General features: G+C 44.6%; 1 protein-coding gene across 2 annotated transcripts; it reads right to left on the bottom strand.

The window, feature by feature from the left end:
* Positions 1-177: 177 nt before the first annotated feature.
* LOC134142580 (dual specificity protein phosphatase 13B-like) lies at positions 178-23,734 on the bottom strand. Of its 2 annotated transcripts, none has more exons than XM_062579795.1 (4): positions 23,600-23,734; positions 8,878-9,069; positions 7,985-8,205; positions 178-585 (listed from the first exon to the last, which is right to left on the bottom strand). In XM_062579795.1, the coding sequence occupies exons 2-4, from the start codon at positions 9,066-9,068 to the stop codon at positions 371-373; spliced, it is 627 nt and encodes a 208-aa protein (XP_062435779.1). In that variant the 5' UTR covers position 9,069; positions 23,600-23,734; the 3' UTR covers positions 178-370. The 2 variants fall into 2 exon arrangements, with proteins under 2 accessions (XP_062435779.1, XP_062435780.1); XM_062579796.1 differs by lacking the exon at positions 23,600-23,734 and adding an exon at positions 23,374-23,520.
* Between the last annotated feature and the right edge of the window lie 285 nt (positions 23,735-24,019).

The raw sequence follows: 24,019 nt of genomic DNA on the forward strand, positions 1-24,019 counted from the left end.
CTTTTTCTTTTTACTAGTTTAGCTGTTTTCCCTCTTGACATATAAATGCAATTATAAGTAAATAAAAAGTCTTTCCTCAAGTTGACTGTGCTGCTTTTTAATTCTGCATGAGAGCCCAACTGCTCACTACGCCCTGCACAGCAGGTAGTTAAAGAAATAGGCCCAGATGGGCAAAACTGCTGCTTTGAATTCTTTATTTCATTTTCCTTCAATTACTGGGCTTGTCCAAAAAATACATACCAAGCTTCTACCCAGCTTGCTCATAGACAGCCATTTTCAGAGAAGTTGCTCAATGCAACTCCAAAACAGTCCAGATTCAGCCTCCTTACGCTCTCCCAGCCTGGTGGCAGAGTGCCGCCCCCCTCTCCAGCTAGAAGGCCTTTGCTCCTTTGTGTTTCTCCCTTGCTAACTGGAGGTCCAGCTCCCAAAGCTGCTGGAGGAAGCCGGAGTTGGGGCAGATGCCTCTGTGTGAGCGCACAGTCCGAATGGCATCAGCGAGGGACATCTCTTCACAGATCATTAAGAAAGCAAGGACAAGAGTTGCTGATCGACTGATCCCCATTGCACAGTGAACTAGTACTTTGCCTGGAAAAAGGAGAGAGAAAGAGAGATGCAATTACACTAGGAAGCCAACTGGTGGGATTACCACACCAGAGCAGAAGGTGCCGATGATACTGGGGCTGTCCAAGCAAGGGCTCTCAAGCATTGCGAGTTGAGTTCAGGCTGTGAGGCTTGAGTTCCCCAGAGGTTTGAATATGAGTAATCACCAACAGAAGCAGCTAGAGAAAGGTAATTGTAATTCAGTATCATGTCAGCTTCCCAGGCTTTTATAGCATGTCTTTGGCCCATAGTAGAAGGAGATAAAAATTTTTTTTTTGAATGATCTTATGTGAAATTAAAGGAAATCTTGTCAAGGGGATTGCTTTCAGATGGAAAAAATTCAAGTCTGTAATCTTTTCCCACTGGACGTGACCAAAGAAGAATGCTTTCTGAAACCTGAAAACCTACATCCTGTGAATTTTGCAAACGCTTCAACTTTCACAAAATGGTATGTTTTGATGAGAAATTTTTAATAAAAAAAAATATTCTGGCATTGTAGTTAATTACAGCTGTGCCTGAAAACTTTCAACTTTTCTTGTCCTTTGCTGCTGTCAGATCTGGTCTTTTCAGAGAGACCATGGCTCAGCAATTGGGCATTATTAAAGTGATTAGAATCACATTTGAACTTTTGACCACCTCATGAACAGCTCTGTATCCCATTGAGGCAACTGGAAAGATGCTGTATTTTTAGTATGAAAATTTCACAAAGCTTCTTTTTCACTGCAAGATACAAGTTTGAAAGGAAATACTTCCTGCATTTTAAAAATTTTAATTTTTTTAGGCCTTCAAATTTGTAGTCTTCTGTTTTCTAACTACATAGCACTCCAATGCAATTTAACAATACATTTTACTTTTTTTTTTTGAGATAGGATAAAGTATCTCAGTCTGTGCTTCTCTGAGCTTTTCAGTCCAAATTCCTTGTTTTGTCTGTGCTTACGGCATCTTAATTTCTCTATTACCAGGTATCAAGACAAAAATATCCCTGTTGGATGATGATGATGCTAAATCCAGCCAAAAGCCTCTGACTGATTGCCCCCGTCTCCCTGGGTGTTAATTCTGGGTACTTTGTGCACAGCTTTTCATCTTAAATCCCGTTTTGTTTGTGGCAGAGTATTTATTAGCAACTGTTCCCATTCTGACTAATGCTGATCACATAGCGAGGGAGGGAGCATGTGCTGTAGAAACGGGCCCCGGCCAGCGGGGTCGGGGAGTGTTGAATCCCACAGTGTATGTGACACAGCCACCTTTCGATATCCCGGCATAGGCAACCTGAGCTCAGCCCTAAAGATAGACATGCCTTCGGTAGAAATAAAGGGACAAATATAGTCTCTAAGGAAGCAGCAAAACCAGCTCTGGTGACAGCAGACATGGACCGGGAATCAAAGCTTTGGGGGAAAGAAATGATTTCTTTTTATTTTTTTTTCCTTTCTTTCTTTCTTTTTTTTTAATGTAACGTCAGTCTTGCAAAATTCAAAGATCAAGGGCTTTCTGTTTACATTTTTCCCCTTCAGACGTAGCTTTAGGAGGTTTATCGAGACACCTGATGTCACTATTCAGGTTGGATTTATATCTAGCTGTCAGTCTCACTGAACTCAATGGAAATTCTGGAAGTACTACTTTGTGTGGAAATGAGAAACGCTTTGCATTAGTGCTAAAAGATAGCACTAATTCGAATTTTCACGAGGCTTTATTTTCTGTGTGCAGTACTACCAACAGTCTTCTCAGCAACCTTGTGAGATGGGTGTGTGCTGTATTATTGTCCCCAGAGGAGGCACTACAGACCCAAGTAACCCACGTATGATGTGGTCAGAGAAACATAAAGGAGACAGGAGCACACCTCCTCTTTGAGAAATACTGGAGATGGGGCTAAGTCCGAAAGGCCCTTTGAAAAATCCATGCCTTACTAGTTTGCAGAAGACCTAGCTGCAAGATAGTGGCATGGACTGGGAAAAAACAGATGCTCACCCTGATGTGCTTCCCAGGTGACAGAAAGCAGGGAACAAGATACTCTGAAAGATTTTCTTGTAAACCAAAGATTTTATTTGTCTGAAAATTTCTAAACTAATAGTGCCGTACACCTAATAAGAAAAAGAAATTATATTGATGGTTTGAACTATACTGGGAAGGGGAGGAAAAAAAAAAGAGAAAGAGAGGTGTTGGGTTGGATTAGACTTTGAATCACTGAATAGTTTGAAACTCAATCTAAACTGTTCCAGAAATTCAAGGGGACATGATGGCTGCCACTTTGAACCACATCTCCCTAAAGTAGTTCCTCGCTCTGTATTTTTCCGCCCAGATGGAGCCTTCTGCCTTGGGAAACGCTGAGTGCCACCTGCAGTCTGGCGCTGAAGACCCAGCTGCGTGCAGGTAAGGATGCTGCCGTCAAACACGGCCTGACGTGCTTTTGTGGGGGGCACAGCAGAGCAAATTCCAGGGTCCTGCTTCTACAGCCTGGCTCTCTACCATTTGATGTCTAACTCTGCCTCTGAGCGGAGGAGGTGAAGGGTGAATACGATGTCTGGCTTTTCTTCCCTGCTTCTCTGAGCTTCAGAAGAGCCCTCCTAGAACAGGTTTGGATAGCATCTTAGCAAAAATCTGCACAAGCCTCAATTACTGACCTCAGCTCTAATCTGCATGGCTCCCTAATACATTTGTTCCCATGAGGATGCAGGTATATTATCTCTTTTGCCCTTGTAATATGTGTTTCACGATGTTAGCCTTTGTTTTACCAGGCACAGAGGTTATGATAAATATTGGTACGCTGACAGTAAAATGACTGTTTGTTGCAGATAAATCAGTCATGTGAAATGATTTAATTAACGTAAAATTGCTCTAATGAAAGCAGATTTGAATTTACTGTGTGATTATTTGTAGCAAACAAATTGCATGTTAAACTTGAGTCAGGAAACAAAAGCTGTGCTGCTATTTAGCTCTGCTTACAGATTCAGACCCCTGTCTCTTAGCAGTCGCTGTAAATGGGTTAAGTGACAATCTGAATCCACGATGATACACTGCATTTGAATAGAGCCCAAAGTGCATATGCACCATGCAGGCTGACTGCAGCGTGCTCGATAGCAGAAAATTGCGTGAGCCTCTTTGGAGGCTGCAGCTGAAACACAGCCACCCTGGCAACTCCTCTCGCCAGGAGCTCCCTTGCAGTGCAGGGAAAACCCTGCGAGAAGGGTGCTGGAAGCACTGGTGGGAGCGTTCGCTGCAGCAAGTACGTGCTTCCGTCCGGCGATGGCCAGGGGGTTGTGTCCGCATCTCCTGCGTACCAGCTCCTGTGCCACAAGCAGAAGTCCTCCAGCTCTGCCCTTCCCCCTGCTTGTTTTAACATACAGTCCAAAAAGAAGTTGGACTGCTCCCACATTAGAGGGCTATGTTGCAACCTCCTCTCAGTGAGCATGTAACAGGATCCCTTAGGAATAAGGAGGATTAACTGAGGAGAAGTGGGAGCACTTAGCTTCTGGCATTATTAAATCTTGCAGTTCTTACTTGAAATGTTGCGCTGCATATCTCAAGCTACTCTTTGCAGAGGCAGACAATAACTGTCATCTGCCTGGGATTTGTGCAGAACAATAACACTTGGTTTTTAGCAACGAATTACGGATATTGTATCCAGCTCGTGCCTGCTGCAACTCTGCTGACATCAAAGGGTTTGTGCCAGGGATGAAGTTTGTACATCCAACTTCATTGGCCAAATTCAAGTTGGGGAATTCAATGCTATTGAACAAATTAGCCATTAAAACACATAATATCTTATTGTCCTTTTGCTACTCATCACTAACTGAGCTAAATGTCCTGAACTTGACCTTGCTTCCCTGCAGGATGGATCCAATTTGGCTTAAGACCAGGCGCCAGATCCACCACCCGTGGTGAAAGCCCCAGCTGCCCTAGCTCTGTTGAAACCAGCAGCACTGCGCTGCCGACCAGGAGGAGATCTCAGCTGGGCCAGCAGGCCGCACGGGTTCCCCAAATCTTGTTGCATTTTAGCCACTGTCCTGCAGAGTCAATTGCCTGATTCTCTATCCATTAGTTGTCTCTTTTCTCACAGCTGAAAACAGCAAGAAGCCAAAGGCAGGCTTCCAACTGCGGAGCGCCCTTTTCTCCCAGGCCCCCAGAAGAGCTGAGGGCTGTCATCTGCAGGGGGAGCAGAAGTCAGCGAGGTGCGTAATGCTCCTATGGCAGAGTTGAGGGAGACGATCCTTTTCTCCCTAGAGAAGCTTCTTTTATAACTGAAAAAGCAACTACAAAAAGAGGGAGCCTAGCTTTTCATCTGCTCCAGTGAAGTGTAAGAAAAGAAATGCCTTATGAGAGTGTTTACAATTTCACTAAGATAACGAGTGATTGCAATCTGACTGTTTTATACGTGCTTGGAGATCAATAACTGGAGAAGCTCTCTACTCGCAAGTCTTGTGTGGTGTTAGTCTGAGAGTTTCCCTGGCCTCCTCTCACCTGTGTTAAGTTCGCTTTCCCTCTCTCTCTTACTAGATTTTATCAAACCCTGCTGATTAGCATGTAAATTTAGCTGTGCTCTGGACATAATGTCTATGATAAAGATGATGAAAGCAGTCATTCAGAGGGTGCGATGCAGTCATCTACCGCTGTGACCAGAATAGTAATAGTGGGCAGAAGGGAAAGGGCAACCTGCCTGGAAGACAACAGTTCTCAATTAGGGGAATGCTAGTCCACGCTCCCCCACCTCCCTTTGCTCATGCTCTAGCATCTGGGTTTGAAGAAATGCTAATTGCGAAAAAATAAATTCTCTGCATCACTGAGGACCTATTCTGCTCATTTAGGCTACAAATCTGGAATAAATCTGTCCATGCTGTACTCTGGACTTCTTCTGGTGTTTTGCTTCAACTATGATGGGAATAGCCGTTCTTACTTAATTCTAATGAATATTTGATTCACAGTTTTAAATATGTTTGTGCCTCGTATAGTCTCAACTTTGACTTATCCTCCCACGTGAATAAGATAATTTAATTTCATTAAAAAATAAGTTGAAGTTGCTAGCAATAGTAAAGCAGCAGTTGTCTTAAATGACTTCTCAATCAAACAGAAGTACCTCATTACAGCCTGAATTTAATATGAACAGGCCTCTTGTCACCTGGTATCATTTTTTTTGTTCAGTATCATTGCTTATAATAAATGCAGTTCTTTCCCTTCTTCTAAATTATATGAGTAAAAATCTCCTCTGTGTCTCATCCCTGCACAGGTGATGGGTATTTAGCTGCTAAATTTTTGTAGCTCAGGAAGTCATGCTTCCAGAACCTCTTGTTTATATATTTCCAAACTGTTGCACTTTCCTTAAAATGATAAATGTTAGCAACAGCTGGACTGTATATGATTGAATTTCACCTTGTCTCCATTCCCAGAACCCCTGCTTCCATACGGAGTTCAGTAAAGCGCTATCTGAAGGTACAGGAGTAGGGATAAATACGCGCTTTAGACACGATGAGTTCGTTGTGTTTGCCTTGAGCCCTAACTTGTTTTGCATTCATAACTTCCAGTATTTGGACATGCATCTTGTGAAACACTGGCTTTGTTTGCTTTTGTGGCCCTCATGATTCATCTGTTGTTTTCTGTCTATTGTGAATCTTTTTTTTTTTTTTTTTTTTTTTTTTTTTTTTTTTTTTTTGCACACACTTGAAGTGATTTTGTGTTTTACCTTTCTCTGGAGCACCATCAATATTGACTTCAAATAGCATATGTTGTAATAGATACGGGTGCAAATCAGAGTTCCCTAAACATGTTAGTGGTTCTGAAATCCAAACGCAGCCCTCAATTTCACAAAGGGAGATACTTTCCAACAGATCAAACCCTCCAAACAGCAGTAAACTCTGAGGTGTAGGTGTAAACTCTGTGTGTTGGCGTGTCGTTTTCAACTACTCTATCCTTCTTCCCTAGTTTGTACAGTGTAGATCTGCAGAGGTGTAGATTGCATCTACCAGTTGCACATCAGTAGCCTGGTAGTTACTGTTTTAAGGCCTTTGCTGATATTAAAGCTCACTATGCAAGCAAGCAAAACAGACTGCTGAGTACATAACTGTTCTCTGAATAAATCACTTTTTGCATGGGCAAATACAGTTTTGTGGCATAGCGGAGACTTGTTTTTGTGGAGTTTTGTCATTAATATTCATGATCCTCCATCAGCACCGGACCTCTGGCATTTTGCTTCGCCTATGTTAGGCCCTAAAGGATTTTGCAGGTTATCTTCCTATTCCAAGGTCATACCCTTTCTGGCAACAGCATGCCATCAGCTCCTGACTGCTGATGTTGCTTAGGCTCTCTTCTACAGAACTGCTTCCTAGCAAGTTGTTCCCTGTCCTGTGGCTATAGGATTTGTACAGACTGTAGAACTATAAATGATTCTTTCTTCCGCAAATATGGTACTTGCACACGTGTCTTTATCCCATCTCAGCTTTTATTTTAAACCCCATCATTAATTTGGCAAGATCAATTGTATGTAACTCCCAGGACAGGGTGTCCATATGTATAATAAAGAATACTTGCTATTCTGTTGTCTTTTGCTTATAGAGATGATGAACAGCATTAGGCACAGGGAAAACCTCTCTGAAAGCCTATTCAGTGCATCCTTCCCTGCTTCACCTTCAGAGAAAAACCACATCTTTTCAGTTGTCTTTTAGATTTTCCATCCTTCACATGACAAATACCAAGAAGATATAACGTGTGAACTGCAGAAAGCCTACAGAAATGTGCAATCGTCAAAACGGGCAAACGAGCAAAAAGCACTGATGTCACACCGTCCGCCCGTGACTGTGGCAGGCTTGCTTGCCCTAGCAGAGGCCGCTGTGACGTGTCGCACCATGTGGGCAGGAGCCACCTCGAGGGCTGTCGAGCACAGCCTGCCCAGTGGATCGGCACACGTGTTCGGTAGGTGTTGTGCCGGGACGGTTCGGGGTAACTGCACACTTGCTCCTGTGCTCTGGGTCTGGCACTCTGCTCTCTGTTAGGAGCTGCAAACCTGTCTCTCAAGCCCTAAGTCCTGCAGCAGAAGCCCTTGGGAATCTCTGCACTAAGCAGGTTGCTCCTGAACAGGTACCCCAGGAAAGATGATGCTGTAAGCCACACCAGAGGGCTAGAAATAGGCTTCTAAGGCAGTGTGGCTTTATTTCTATCCTTTCCCAAACAGGGTACCAATTTCAGAAACAAATTACTTGCTTTCCCTTTGCAGCCTATGTCATCGGCTTCCCAATCTCACTGCGGGGGTTCAGGAGGCAGGTGTAACCCTGCTTGGTTTTGGAATCGCCATTCATACCCATATCTGCAGACGGTTGGCTTATGCTGAACACTCTTCGATAACTTGCCCTACTTGGTTCCTATGCAGAAGGTATGTAACATGCACAGATGGTCTAGTTACCTCTTGGAGACTTCAGTGCTGCTCTTATGTATCGAGCAACTGGGTAGAAGTAAATGCTGAGATCAAAGTTTGGGCTGTCCTCTGCTTCTATGCCATAGTAATCCACAGGCAGGTCTTTGTAGAACTTGGGCCCAGTGTCGATATGAAATCGCCCAGCAGCAGCGTTCACAACATGGGAGATGCCCATTCGGCTCAGCTGTTCTTTGTCACGAGCTACGTAACTAGAAGAAGAAAGGTGGGTTATGTTCCCCTGCTACAGTACAATATGGGGCAGAACAAGCTGCTGAAGGTATCCCGTTTGTTAAAATGTTATGAAGCCATACTGACTGTTTTTTGATGGGTCAGCTGGGTTCAAAGTGGTCCACCAAAATGTTTCAAGACAGGGATGGCTCCAAGAAACTGAGGGTTTTTCCTCTCAGTTGAAGGAAAATATAAAAAGGTGGTGGTTATGATATTTTTGAACAAGCCAAGTGTCTTCTAGTTTGCTGTCTCACCAAGTCACCTCTGCTGAGTGATCATCAATGCAGGGGACTGATGTCATCTGGCAATATGAGAAGAAAAATCCTGTTTTACATAGTCCTAGTGTGCCTGCCTGCCGCACGCGTGCATGGGCCCTGCCAGGCTGTAGCAACATGGGACTCCTGTACTACTGCAGGAGCACAAATATCTCTTGGTCTCTTGGATGGAAGTATCAGGGTACTCAGGATGCCTTTTCTCTATGCTGTGGCATCCTAAGCACACTTCAACCTTACTCAGCAACTAGACTTATCATGAGGGGGCCCAAAATCAGCACCTAATGCTCGCTTTTAACAAAGGGTGGAGGTTTTACAGGAGTAGGGGGAAGGGGGCAAGGGTTAAGAGTTGTGTTAGGCACATTCAACCCACTCTCTTACAGGTCTCCCACATAAAGGTTTGGCCAGACTTCGTCAATGTGCCCAGTGGGATGCGTGCGTGTCCAGAGCAGGCGCCGCAGCTCCTCCAGAGAAGGTGTTTTGTAGCTGCTCTGGCTTCCTGTAGTCTGTCTTGAGGCACTTCTTATCTTGGGGCGCAGTAAGCCATCTCTGCAGAGCGAATCCCAAGCCATCCTGAAAGGGGGAGGGCAGATGGTTACCAACAGCTGGAGACATTTCTGAGATCGCCCTCTTTTCTTCTCACCTTCTCTTAGCCCCTCACAAAGTTCACCCACAATTACAGAAATAAGCTCTTTGGAGCAGAGATTGTCTTTCTGTTCCATTTTTTAACTTTATAAAGTGTCCTAGTCTTTGATATGCTAGCACAAGTGTTCTGCTTTTGAATGGAAAGAGGTAATGCTATAGAAAATGACTTATAAAACTGTAGCTACTCCATGGGTATAGACAACAGTTATTAGTTTTGTATGCTGTGCCTTTCCTTTATCCATGTAACCAGGATATTGGGACTCGCTTATACATACTTTATCTGATTTATTTGTCTTTTATAATTTGTTCAACAAATTGAGCTGAGTTGAATAGAATTGATCTTGCAAATTTTTTTCACTAATTAACTCTTAACTGCCAAGTTGAACAGGGAAAGCTCTGTAAAGAGTATTTTGGTTCTTTCCAGCGGTAGTTACCAGTCACACTTGCTGCCCTCATAAGAAATGTTCATGGTAGGAAAAAAATCTGCATGAATAAGATATAGCGATTCTAGCTGCCTTCTGTATAAGCATTAGCACATTTTTAATAGGTTGTTTCATTTGCTTTCCTCTTCTCTCTGCCTCTCTCCAACTATTACTCCATTTCTATTGTTGAAATAGATACTTTAATTACAAGTAGAAACACAATTTTTCAGGCCTTGATTTCTTTCTTTAATTATTCAATTCCCATGTGGCACACTTCTTTTGAAATAGTGGCTCCTTGTGTTAGCTGTAGATGCATTATAACTGTTGGGATGACTTTTGAGAAGAAGAGAATAGATGCAATCTATTTTTACTGGAGTTCTGTTTTTAAAAAATTGTTTAAAAAGTATCTTTCTGTGTTCTAAAAATTAGTCAAGTATCTGCATTATGGAAGTATTAGGAAGTCTGTCAATTCATGCAGCTCTAGACCAGCTACCTCTGTCCATGGCATAGATAAAATTGCAGGCAGTGATTCAAAAATCTTGCTCTGCCACTGGCTGTGCTGAGCATGTTTCACTTAAATGATTAGAGGAGGGATGGTTTGTGGTGGTTTGTGTCCAGAAGAGCAAACCTGAAACTGCCCATCTATCTGCTGATCAGCCTTACTGCTTAAAAATACATCGTATTCATGTTCAAGAACCTCCGTTTACGATTTCCTTCCAAACACCTTAGCTGTGGTGAAATGCTTTCCTGGTTTCCTATCAAGGCTCTATCATTAACAGTAAGTTCACGTATGGTGTAGTTTTATTTTAGAAACATTAACTTGGTATGTACACGGACAGAAAGAGAGTCTGAAGACTAGGTTAACCTGCTTTGGGAGCTCTGAATGGTTCTTATGCCCCATTGCACCTCTATGTTAACTCATTGCTTTGTTGGAGGCGAAGTTGGATGACAAAATCCTTATTCATAGAAAGGAACAGGGGAGCAGTGACTGCTGTGTCAGTCACTGCTAGACTCGTTGAGTATTGCCTAGAAGGCACCCTTCTATTGCATACCTCAGGTGACTCGTCTTGCTGTCCAGCTGTTTATCGGGGCCCTCTATGTGGAGGGATTTATTTCAGTACACCTCCTTCTGCCACCTTCACAGACAGCTTTTTCCTCTTGAAAACAGTAAATTTTCACCCAAATAATGATGTTCCCAGGATGGTCACGTATTGTTTGTATTACAAAGAGCTCCACTGTGGAATGCGCTCCCCTCCCGAATGTGCATATCTCCTTGAGTCTCAGTTTTTACTGTGAAAACAAAAGCAGATGTTCTTGCCCATTTCAGATGGCTTTATGCAAGAGGAGGAATGGAGGAATTCTCACACTGGAATGGACGTTCCCCATCGATTTTGTTGGCTATCCTGGTGCCAGGTACCTCAGAAGAGCCTCCGTGCCTTTGGCGCCAGTGCTGACTCTGGCTCCAGCTGGGGATCTTGGACACCTGCGTGGTCTGTCTGATCCCACACAGGAAGCCACCAGCAGAAATAGAACTTGCATTTCCTGTATCCCAGCCACAGGGTCATCTGCCATTTCATTAAATGCTTTCAAGAATACAGCCTCCTCCAATCCTTCCCACCTCATAATACCCGCAGCAAATATTCTCTCTTCTCTATTTTTTTTTTTTTGATGTATCTTGTTCCTTGCAGTGGCTAATGATCACTCTAGGGCACTTCTCACTCCCTATAAAGTTGCTTTCAACTGTTTTGGTTTTGGTTTCTTATTTACTACTGCCTGTTATTCCTTCCTCTTTTCCTCTCCATTGTATAAATACTTTGATTTTCATATTACCTAGGCTCAGAGGACTGAAGGCTGCTGTCAGTCTTGCTTTCTAAGCTTCACGGGAGCGGAGAATTAGAGGGCACTGCGAAAGAGCCCCGGGTAGCGCCACGGCGTTCGGGCTGTCACTAAGATTGTGAAGGACAGGCTACCACTCACTCGCTGTGCTTTCTAGGCCCGTAATCCCATCCTTGTACCAACTGGGACAAGAACCCTGATGTATGGCAAACCTTAGGAAAAGTGCTCTTTCAGCAGTGCTTTAAAAACGTGCCTCTCTAGAAGGGAACACAGCTGTGTAGACTCGGCAGGAGGAGGCGGTGTGCTTTGCTTGCTAGGTGGGTATCAGAAGTTCTGGAACGATGATTTTCCTTATGAGATGGGCATGCTCCTTCAGAGCTATCCTAAGATGACTTGCAGCTTCTGCTCACGTTAATCCTGTATTCTAGCTAAAGAATTTGCTCCTGTTGAAATACAGACGTGGAATCCTGAAGTTGTGTACAAAACTTGTTCTGTCTACAATCTGGGTCACATTTGTTCAACTGGAGAACAGAATAATTTTGTGTAAACTCTATGTCCAATAAAAACTAAGGGCTAGGGTTCAAATTTCAAATGTGAAATAATTGGAACTAACAGCCTGTGAATGATTCAGAACTACAGAATTCTCTGTAGAACTATTCAACTAATACGTTGAATAATGCATACACTGAAAAAAATAGCTTTCCGTAGAAAATTTATACATAGAAAAACAAGGCAAATTTTTCCAAATAAGCGACTGCTCAATTCTAGCTTCAGTCTGGTATTTTAACTCACTAAATTTATACATGCAAATGACATTTACTGAAATGCACGTTTTAAAAGAAAACAATGATATGAATAAAATTTTGTGTAATGTTTTGTAAGGGACATGAATAGATTAAAACAAATTAGTATGAAAGGAAAACGATTATATGTAATAATGTAGTTTTCCTTAATTTTAAAAATATGCTTTAATTATTTTCAGCTTAATTCCTCTATATTCTTTTTTTTTTTTGTGGTGGGTCTGTTTCTGTGATGTACATCACATGTAATGAGCAGTACAATTTTAAAATGCCAGTTTCTCAATGATATTCATATGAAATGTTTCTGATCTTAGCCCTACTGGATTTGTATCACAGTAATTATTCAACGACGTAGGATAAATTTTACTGTTATATCTAGATTAAATTTGAATTGGTTTGTACTACAACTGTAACTTTAGCTGAAGTGTGTAATAGAATTTCCATAATTATGAGTAGCAGGAGAATTGCAGTCAAAGAGGCCTATCGCAGAGTAGGTCATTCGGTGATCCAGCATGACCTTGAGTGTGTAGCACAGGCCATACATGTCACCAAGCAATGCCTGTATCTGTAACCCACTTTTTTGAAAAGTATTAGTGACTTTTCTGCAGCAGGGCTAAGAGAACAGCTGGTTGGATGGTTCATTTTGCTAGGCAATGTGTATGGCACATGCTGGGAAGAAAACAAGCCTGTGAAAGGGTCACTGAGAATCTCTCCTTGCTGACTGTCCAGGTTTCCTCTCTGCAGCAGCGAATAGCCCTTGGGACTGTATGTACTGCTGAGGCTTTGGCTGTTCTTCAGTTAATTCAGTGGCTACAGACTTCTCCGCGTCGTAACTAGTGGCGCTCGGTGAGAGAAAAAGGCCTTTAGAGGCAGATCCCCGGATAGGAATCTCCGGTCCTTGGAAACATGTGCCACCTTTTAGCCAATTTCTCCAATGACACAGAATTTAATGGGAGAAGAACAGAATCAAAGGTCAGTGCAGTCTGACCACTTGGCATTACGCTGGCACAAGATCAAGCTCACAGGGCTGCATGAAGGCTAAGACAGGCAGACAGGAGACTCTGTGGTGTCATGCTGTAGAGAGTCAGGAGGAAACATCAGCTCTACTGACTAGGGTATTAAACCAGTGTGTCCTAGTAGAAAGCATTCCAGCATTCTGGTAGAAAGCTTTTGCTTGCATTTTTCCCATACCAAGATAAGGAAGAGATAGTAGTGCAATATCAGCATGTCAATACTCGCATTTCAATGATGTATTGAATATTTTAATCACCCCAGGCATTGCATTGGCATTGTGTTTATGGGTAGAATATAGCCATTTTCCCCTAGATTTAGTGAATATATTTTTAGCATTATTAATTCTGAGAACAAAGCGCTCTACGGCCTGTTTTTTGGCAAGCTGGTATGTGCTGCAACCTTGTTCGCTTAGTGAAGATATCAGTTTGACTGCACTTCAAATGGACTGTATTTGATTTGTGATGGTAAAAGACCGGGGCTTGGCCATAGTAGGTCGTGTCAGGTTCATGCCTATTGTGTATTCGAAAGTCGTAAATCTTTCTCAGAAAGCCTATCCTTTGGAAAGACTCCTCCAAGTTAACGTATGTTTGCGGGAGGGTTTTCTGCTGCTACGTCTCTGCACAAATGACAAGTATTGCTGTCATCGTTCTTTCTTCCTTGGTGTTTAACGCAATAGTCTCACTGGAGCCATAATTTATCGATTGCTAGGAGTGCTATGGGATATGGACGGTATGAATCAACGATAGCAACAACTGAGGCAGGGCTGGCTGGACTTGAAAGCTGAGATACAGGCAGTTTCCAGGGAGGCATGAGGTATTTGAGTAGCCAACTGTTTGTAAGAAAATCTTTCCAGCAGCTGGAGGATGTAATCTGAACAGCACTTCCAAATTTAGTAGAGGCTTCCAGACTGACAACTTTAACCTAACTATACATTTAGGGTAAGGCAACTACATGCCTTGGTGTGACTTAGCAAAAAGCTTTTCAATGGCCTTGCCCTCGACAGACTATGCAGGGTCTATGTTGAGCAACAGACTGGCTAAATTAATTTCCATATAGAACAGCTTTGAGCAGCGCAAGCAAGAGGAGAACATCCGTCCCTCTTTCCTCCTCTGTAGTCTGCTGGTTCCAAGTTTTTTGTCCTAATTAGAGAGGTACAGTGGCGCCTTTCCTCTGTCCGAGTAGAGCTTTGCACCGTGGAACGTGCAGGGGAATCCACGGGGATAATTCTGGTGCAAAGGACAACTCAAATGTAAGGAAGAAATTAATCAAGCAGTCCTGGTTCTCCAGCATCCTGAATTTACCACAACTTCCACTGATGTTATGGGTAGCCAAGCCTCAGAAGCCTCAAAAATGTATGTCTAATTTTTTCATAGCAAGTCTGTGAGCTAGCTGGCAGGGCTCAGACCTGATGATATTGACTGTTTCAGGATGTACAGCAGCATGTAGGCCTGGAGGCAGGGTGGCCTCATTTTCTTCTATAACTGTAGTATAAAATATTCTCTTGTCATCAGTTGGTTACTGCAGTTGTATTTACCAACCATGTGTGTGGTTTCTATGGTGGCTAGGCAGAAGCAGCCACCCTTTCATGTGCACTAATATCACACCAGATTCGCAAAACCTGGCTGCCTACTGGTTTTGCTATTTTTTCTGAGTCTTGTCTGTATATTTATTTCATTTTGTTAGCCACAGAAAATCATCTCTGTAGAGACATTGGCCACACTGCAGCTTTAACTGGGTAAAAGAGAAGAGGCAATTAAGTGCATTTTCCCTAGTCTACCTCTTTCTCACTGAATGGAAAACTAAGGGCTTTCCGGACACGGTTGCATTTTTGTAACGTAGATAGGATCCTAACCATGTTTCTGAGCTAGGGCAGATGCAGGGACAGAGTCTGCACCTGGCAGGAGTGGAGCATGCTTCACAGAAACCATATCTGATAGGTAACGTCACCAGAAGGGCTGTACAGATAGGAGAGGAGATCTCATCCACCCCAAGTTCACTGAGAAAGGCTTGGAGAAACAAGGCTCAGAACAATCCTATGGACATCAACAAGTTTGGACCAGGCCTTCTAAGGCATCCCCAGCAGCAGGAGGAGGTCTGTTTTCCTGCCCCCCCCCACACACACACAAAGAGAAGAGACTAGGCTGAAGAAAAGCTGCTGCAACTTGCAGAGGAAAATGAAAGACCTGACCCAAAATTGTTAAAATAAAAGTGACTGAGCCTGGAAAGAAAGGTCCCAAAAGTGTGTTGTGCTCTGGTAAACAGATGAGTGAGGTGTCTTTGGATAGGCACTGAGCTAAGATGCTACAGAGAAGTTGAGAGAGGTCCATCCAGCAAGGACACGCTCACAGGAGCCAGCTTTGCTTGTGCAAGCAGTCTCACAGCCTTCAGTGGAGCTAGTAGGGCGCCAGGGTGGCAGAATCTGGCTTCTCATCTTTTGCTTTGTAATTGTAGGAAAAATAGCTTGAGAAAACACCTCTTTGTGTCTTAGCTGTTATATTGGGGCTGCTTCAGTGTAATTGTTGGCCATGCAGAGCCAGCAGAAGGCTTGCAGACAAAAGCCAGTTTTGCATGACTTCTCCATCACTGAAGCTTGGATATATTTTGTTGCTGAATTGGACTCTTTATTTACTAGTTACGAATTTTATGTGCCATTTTAATAGCATGCATTGTAACTATTTAAAGCTGTGCACTAAACAGGCCCAGACATTGTGTTAACAATCTGCATGGTACGATATATTTTTTGGTACTGCTTGTTATAGCATCAGCTATCAAGAATTTACTACTAGTGCATTTTAGGTGGTGCTTTACAATCATTTAATTACAGCCATCTAGCAATCATTACATAAATATGCATCGAGAGCAAGAATCCCAATGTAAGGTGATCCGAAAGGCTTTTACCTGCCAAGACCAGAGTTCAGGCCCTCAGGTGGCAATGATGTCATCAGCATATGCAGGGAAAGACAAACATTTAAAGCTGCGCAGGGAGCTGTGTTCCTCCCTACTCTAGGTGTTCATGAAGTCACCCGCTGGAGCAGGAGCACTGCAGAGCTCCAAGGGCCTGAACTTGGCTCTTGGCAAGCAAGCAAAGGAAAGCCAGCTCCCCTCCAGCTTCAATCCCAACAGAGATGGAGAATTTTTGGCAGTGGGTGCAGAAGATTAGCTGCAAAATTGGGCCCTCTGGAGCCCCTCAGTACTCCTGTGCTCTCAGCTGCCAAGTAAATCCTTATGCCCATTAACCCAACCTGGCTGGGTGGAGTATCAGACACATTGCACATGACTCAAAGACCCTAGCCGGTCCAAAACACGTCTACCACCTCTGTATGCCATCAGTAACTGCAGCAGCATGTCCACATGTGCTTGAGAGACTAGCTCCCAGCCAAGGTACTGCTGAGTCAAACATCATTGCTAGTGTCTTCTGCCATGGACTTCAGCCATCAGACTTGACAGTCTGTAATGCCTTCCTACGTTAGATACTACATTTTACTCTCCCTTGAGCCCCAATTTACAGCACTGTAACACCAAACACCCCTTGGATATGCTACATTTATTAGATACTTGCTACCTCTGTGCTCCCACTTAAAAACAAGCTGGCCTAAGATTCAGTGCTTCCAGGATAAGGCTGACTCTCCTCCAGTGCTCAAGGAGCACCGCCACAACTCGGCTGCCTCTGGCAGCGACTCCTGCAGGGTGAGGACAAGAATACACTGGAGAGCCAATCGCTGTCTTTGTTTTTGGAAATATCCTTAGAAAATTACTGAAAAACCCCATGGATGAAATACTTCTGAAAGAAAGGTTAGCCAGTTCATCCAGGTTGCTGTAAATCAAGCTGTGTTGTGTCATTTTGGCTTCATTTTGGAGCTGCCGATAACTAGCTAGGTTGCCTGACTGGCACCGGTATTTCTGCACAAATGCATCAAAGCCTGCACTGCCCCAGAACAACAGAACACTCAGTGCCTCTTTTTCATGACTTTTAGTAATGCCCTCGCAGTTTTTGCAGCCTGCAGTTGCAGAGAGCGCGTAGTACTCTCATCACCGGGTGATGTTAATACAGTATGGCCCTGCAGGGGCGTGCAAGCTTAGGTTTATTCACAGGTTGCCTGACAGGTGCTGAGTCTGTTTCTCTGAAGCACACCCAGCATACTGGAGGGTCACGTCTGTGGTGGCACATTTCAGCCTCAGCACCCTCGCTGTGTAGGAGCCAGAGCCCATTAGGCCTGTTAGCACTGTGCGTTGCAGCGTGAACTGCTGCGTTCCCTCACTGTGGGTGTTTGGGGTGAAACCATCACAGCCAAGCAGCTCTGCTACTGCAGGGTTTCACACGCTGTCTAGTTTGTAAGGACCATCAAGCAGGGCATCTTGCCTCCACCTGAAAACAGAGAAGGTCATGCAGGGGTTGCTGGGCGCTCGACATCTAGCTTGATTAAAGAAGGGCAAAATGTCACTTGAATGCTCTTTCCGATCCCTCAGCCACTGTTTTACTCACCTTCAGGTTTAGTCCCTCTTGTGTAGTCTTAATCTAGCCTAATCTAATTTTCCTAGGTCACCTCTGGTACCCAAAATGGTATGAGGCAGTCATGTTTGTTTATTGTTTCAGCGATAACTGCTCTGCGGATAAGGTTTCCTTGTGCCGTGCATTGCACAGAAGCGCAGGTGTATTGCAGTCTCTCAGGCTGGCATTTTGTGTCCCCACCAGAGTTTGCCAGGCCACATCTGAAGGCAAACAAGCTTGCTCTAATAATAACCAATACAGCTGTGTGTTTCAGTCCAGCACCAGAAACATCAGGCTTCAGAAGTGGAAGAACCTCATTGCTTACAGATAAACTGTTCCTGCCCCCAGGACTTGACAGAAGAGATGGCTCAATGCAAAGCCCTTCACTCTGTGCCTAGCTCTGGTACGTTCCTCTATCTTAAGAATAATTAATATATTGCTTTTGAGGGGGGGGGGTTTGTTCTGTTTGGGGTTGTTGACTGCTTGCCTGCCCCTGGTTCCTGTCCTGTGGTCTCTACCAGAACCACCAAGGTAGCTTTGTGCTACTCATCTACAGGAGAGTAGAGGCATGTATCCCTACACTTTAAATAGCAGGAGTGCTTAAGAACCTGCTAGGAAGGAAAATGGGATACAGCAGGAGGCAGATGGCTGTGGTTCATCGGTGTTTCACGAACACTGGATACGTTTTATAGTTGTTAGTTACCCTGTGAGGAAAACACTGCTCTTCCCACTGTATAGGTGGAGATGGTAAAGAGAAGATGCTTTCTCTACATCTCTGCACAGGTCTGAGCTGGGAGGAAATCCAGGGCAGAGCACTGCCAAACACTTGTAGTGATAGCTGAACCTGGGTGAAGAGTCATCCTCAGGTCCAGTTTGGGTCAAAAGTTTTGTGCTCCCTTTCAGTGAGCTAAAGGCAGCTTAAATTCTAAGATGAAAGCCATGATCCGTTTTGGACTTTCACTGGTTTTCCTTCCCAAAATGATGCTAGATTATGATATTTCTTTGAAATGCTTTGGTCTGATTTTGCTTTTGGTGCTCAAAACAGAATTCAGAATATGCAAAATCGAGGGACGCCCCTGAGCACGGAAACCTTGTACTGCCAGCTGGGGATCCTGAGACCCTCCTTTCGGTGCTTGCAATGTCTGTCTCTAGAGATACCCCTAAAAAACAATATGAGCCTTTATTAAAGACGGTGACATCATGGCTTAGAAATAATCGCGTCAGCTTTCTAAGTACTTTTTATTCTTTCTCCTACATCAACCTCTCTGATTTGAGTCTTTCTAACAATGTGATAGGCTTGGCAGGACTCAGGCTTGCAAGGCTAGTTCCAGTAGCCTGTATTTCCCACCAATATCTTCTGGCAGAAAGATAAGCTACAGAACTGATAGCAGGGTCCAGTCATCCAGGTTTCTGGCTGAAGAATGAGGAAGGATAAACACCTCCTTAACCATGGCAAGATAGAAATAGAACAAGGGAAAGGAATGGAAATCGTCTCATAATGCAATGGCTAGAAGCGATCCAGCTGTTTTCTTTTATTCCCACCAGAAGAGCTATGGTCAGTCCCAGCGCAAGCTTAGCCACCTGTCAAATCAGGTTTGTGAATTAAAGCTTATTGGAATTTGACACGCTCTTGTCTTGGAGCACATTGGTATGGATCAATAAAGGCTCCTCCTATAGCAGTGACACAACACATATGCTACCCGTGCAGTCCCAGATGCCCCTCATAAATCATTAAAATACTGGCCAGTTCTAATCAGGCCCTTTGGGGTTTAACGTAATGCACTACTTGAGAACTAGAAACAATAAATGAAGTTAGTACGGAGGTCAGACTGAGACTGAACAGAGCTGAGACTTGCTGGCTCATCTGTGTGGAAGGAGGTGAAATCCCAAGTCACCTAAGCAAATTGTTTTCTTCTCATTGTAAAATCTCACTACTAATTCTGTTGAAGGGGGAAAAAATAGGAACTCGTCCGATTCTGTAGCACAGCTGATTTAAGGTCTAGATTTTCCCAGCAGTTGTGCTAGCTCTTGGGATTACAGGTATTTCTCATCATTCATCCTTTAGGTTAAATCTTATCATATTTCTAAAACAACTAGCAGTTAAAAATATGTGATCCAAAATGTCGCAGATCACCAGGTACCAAAACAGAACTCATTTTTTTCTAGAGCTGAAAACCAATACACCATTAGCAACCCCCCCTCCAAAAAAAAACACCCCCCAAAAACACAAAAAAACCCAGATCCCATTAGAAAGCAGCTGTTCTGGTTGTGTTTTCAACCTTGCCAGAGCAGCTGCCTTTCAAAGGGGCTGTTGCCCTGCAGTGCCCAGGTGCTGGGAAACGCGGGCAGGTTGGGTGCAGAGGTGATGTTGCATGAACACATAAATTGAGGCCTTCTCTTTGGTGTAAAAAAGGTACTCCCTCCCCTGGGGCTGCCTCTCTAAGTTTGGCCTAAAAGGGGCAGGATGTTTTTAAAACCCATAGAGCGGAGTAGCTTGGCACCTGAGTTTTACCTGTGGGGCAGTCTTTTTAGTAGCAGTTTGCAGGGAAGGGGGTCACAGGCCCCAGCCGCCGTAGCCTCCCCTCGGTCGCAAAGGCCAGATAAGGACTTTGCTCTAATCCTGTCAAAGCCGCAGTGACGCTGGGCACAGGCTTCGCCGCAGGGAGGCGGGAGTCACGCGAGTCCATCCTGGTGGCTGTGGAGGGTGGGCTCAGCAGAAGGGTCTGGAGAGCTGTGCCAGGGACTCATCTCGGACCTTGTCCTTGGCAATGCAAACCGTTAACCAAGGAAGTCACCACAGAGCAATGCAGAAAGCCACCGTGCGGTGCTGGCAGTGACTAAAAGAGCTAGTGAAAACCAGACCAGTAAATAACTGGTGGTGAAGAGAGTAGAGTTGGGTCTATTTGAATGATGTACTGACATCTGCAAACTGGGTGCAGGCATGGGGCAAGGTGGATGAATGGTGTATTTTGTTTCTAATTAGACTTAAAACAAGTTTGAATTTGTTGTAAGCCTGGTGAACAAATAGTTGAAGCGAGGAAGGAGACACGGTAATCAGTTTCATCAGAGGTGCAGCACAGCTTGGCTCAGGAGCTTAATGAAGATTTGTTGGTCAACAACAATCTCCCAACCTGCCTAATGTGCTCTCTATTTAATTTGCTCTGCTATTGGAGTAAATTTAAAGCCCCCAGGTCAATCTCAACTTTCACAGCCCTTGCACTCTCTGCAGTGTCAGCAGGAAGCACGAACTGAAGACGTAGAGTCTGGAACTGGAGCAAAGTGTATTTCTCCTAAAGAAACCCAAAGCCAGGTGAAATTTTGGGGAGAGAGGGAACAGGATATGGAGTCCCTTTGGGGGCAGGGGGGGTTCATAACACTCAGAAACTTGGCCCACGTTTCTGGTCTCCTCCCTCTCCACAAAGGGTTTGCAGCGTTTTTAAACAGACTTGGATCCACTGTATTTTGTGAGAGAACCTGCTGGGAATTTTGGTGATTCCTGCAGACTAGGGCAGAGGAAATGTGTGTTTCTGCTTTGTATTTTCAGGGAAAGTAGGAAGATGACATTCAAAATAAAACTCAGCAGATGGGAATCTCACACAGACAGACACTAGGAAATGTTTAAACAAGCTTTGTCGACAGTCCTTGAGCTCAGGATTTAGCAACTACACCATAGAGAGACTTCAGAGAGAGCATGAGATGCATTTTGGCTCCAAACACAGTTCCTCCAGAATCCAATGAGAGTTGTGCCTGTGAATCTGAGGGCAGAATATAGCCAGCAGTATGGGGAATAGATGTAACGTGAGAAACTCTCAAGCTATATTATTATAGTCTGAATTGTTTCCATCATTTTGGGTTAAGTAATTCCCCACTATCCATCTCCAAACTGCAAGCAGTACTGCCTGGATGTGCCCCAGGGAAAGGAAGCAAACCAGCCTTTGAATCTTTACCCAACCTTACTGCTCATATTTTGCTTTCAGTGAATAACTGTTCAAATCCTTTAATATTTCATTCCCATAAAAATATATTTACCAGGGGTTTTGTGGCAGCAGCAAGGCTGTGTTTATTATTTTAGGAACACCACACGACTGGTTTCAGAGAAGAGACAAGGTAGGAACGCGGAGTGCTGCAAATCTATCAGAGAACAGCATGTTTTCCACCTGTTGAGGCAGCAACCACAATAACCGATGCACATAATAATTACGGGTACCTCAAAGGCCGTGCCAAGTCCTGCAACTTCTGCTCCCCGCCTCGCAGACAGCTTGATAACAGAATAACAAAGCAGAGGCACCGAGAGCGCAGAGCAGATAGTGCTTTGTGAAGAAGGAAACTGCAGCTCATATGAAAGAGAAACTGGAAGGCGGAAGATGTGGGGGAAAGATCTGAGGCATCATGATGCTGAGAGGGCAGCGCAGCTGAGGAGCTTCAGGAGTCTGCCTCATTTTTAGAGAGGTGGTCAGGCTTTTGCAAACACATTTTTCAAGGCTACTCTAATTTCTACTCTTAATAACATCAGGGATTGTTTAAGCAGATAACTGTGTGCCCTACGCATTCCTGCACCCCATTCCTTCCCAGGGAGGGGTTGCCCACGGTGTCTGCCAGCAGGGCTGCAGGGTGAGGGTCTCACCCAGGTAGGTAATGTGATGGGTGGCCAGAAGCACGTCCTCCTCTCCTCCTTGCCAAGTTGGGGCGCGCGTGGGCACTGCACTGCTCTTTTCCTCACGAGTGCCCCAGAGAAGCCAGTGTAGGGAGAGGGCGGCAGGGCAGATGAAACACTTTTACTCCTCATTGCTAAACTGCTGGGGCTTGTGAGGCCCTTCTCCCTGCCCCCCCCCCCCCCCACCGGCAAACACGAGGGATGAGGTGGGGGTCAGTCTTGGCCCTTGGCTGCACGGGGCCCCGGGAGCCCAGGCCATGTGAGCGCTGAGCCAATCTGTAGCCCCTCACGGAAAGGAAGAGATCCTTCCTGGCAGGGATTTGCAGGGACATGGTATGATCTCAGCCTTAATTTAATCTTGACAGAAGCAGATGATAAGACTGTGTGCCGAGTTGGAGTTTTCCTTTGAATTCCTACTGCGTTGAAGGCAATGCTATAAATAGGCGCAGTATCCTTTTTACCCTGGTACAGTTCTGTCTCCAGATCCCCATATAGACAGTGAGTCTGCTGGTAGGTATTTAGTAGAAATTAGTTTAACCCAGTCTTCTCTTTCTATGCAGTTTTATTCCAAGCATCCCAATGGCTTCCACAGCCATATGAGCATACTTCCTCAATAAAAATATTCTGAGGAAGGCTGTTAATATTAAAAATCCCTTTTCTGTCTGAAAATTCTATCCCAGTTATAAATAATCCATAGCAGCCCTAAGCTATAAAGAGTTAGTATAGAAAAAACACAAAGCAACCCCCCCCCCAAAAAAACCCCCAAACTTAATTTTTTTCCCCAGGTTTTGTTTTTGAATTGCTCGGTATTTTTCTCATAGCCTGTTTCATATTTTTGCCAGTGTAACTGCTTGGCCAGTTTCTCTCCTCCCAAGAAGGACACTTGTAAACATCAGCTGAGAAGAAAAACCTTATACTTTGTTTCATGGCTATTGTGTTAATGATCTCTCTTTAAGGTATTTAAATACAAGCTGGACTAGTATTAAAAAAAAAACAAAACAAAAAAACCCAACTCACAGTTACGCATTTTTTTTCGGTGAGAGATCCTTTCCCTGGGAATGAAGCTGGAAAGCAAACCAGAATTTCCCCAATCTCAGAGTTTCTAGCGACGGAGGCAGTAACGCGGCCTAGTGCAGCCGTTGTCCCGCCGCCGGCGGACCTGGCTGTGGCTCGGGTCGTGCTGCTCGGTGCATGTACTGGGTTTGCTGGGGGCTCGTTTGTGAACAAGCTTAAAAGTACTTGCCTGGTAGTCGAAGCTCTGGCACTGCGGTGTCTTGGATCACCTTCGCCTGAGTTTCCTCAGTTTCCTCCTAATGTGCCCGTTGCACAAGGGATTTCTAGCCTCTCTGTGCTGAGTCTATTCAATGTCTATTTTTAATTGTGTTAATTATAAACCATAATTCCCTACCCTCTTTGGACCTGCAAGCATCAGCCAGAGAGAGGAGCTGCAGGGCAGCAGCGGCGCCCGACAGATTGTCAGGTGGTGCGAAGGGACGAGACCCGGCCGGTGTTGCGGGGGCCGCCCGGGCCGGCCCGGGCCCGCGTGTCCGTGGGGTCGGGCTCGCCCGTGACAACCCGCGTGTCCGTGGGGTCGGCGCCGCCGCCGCGGCCCGGGCTCGCGGCGCCACCTGGCGGCGGGCGCGGCGCGGCGCGGCGCGTCCCG

Source organism: Rhea pennata, chromosome 7, assembly GCF_028389875.1.
Source record: "Rhea pennata isolate bPtePen1 chromosome 7, bPtePen1.pri, whole genome shotgun sequence".
NCBI classification, from domain to species: domain Eukaryota; kingdom Metazoa; phylum Chordata; class Aves; order Rheiformes; family Rheidae; genus Rhea; species Rhea pennata.

What these genes read in the sequence shown, in the direction of transcription:
- LOC134142580 (XM_062579795.1), bottom strand. Translation starts at nt 9,068, where the DNA reads ATGGCTTGGGATTCGCTCTGCAGAGATGGCTTACTGCGCCCCAAGATA. An exon ending in AACCTTTATGTGGGAGACCT is followed by an intron (nt 8,206 to 8,877) that starts GTAAGAGAGTGG and finishes TTCTTCTTCTAG; the next exon opens with TTACGTAGCTCGTGACAAAG. An exon ending in AGCACTGAAGTCTCCAAGAG is followed by an intron (nt 586 to 7,984) that starts GTAACTAGACCA and finishes TCCTTTTTCCAG; the next exon opens with GCAAAGTACTAGTTCACTGT.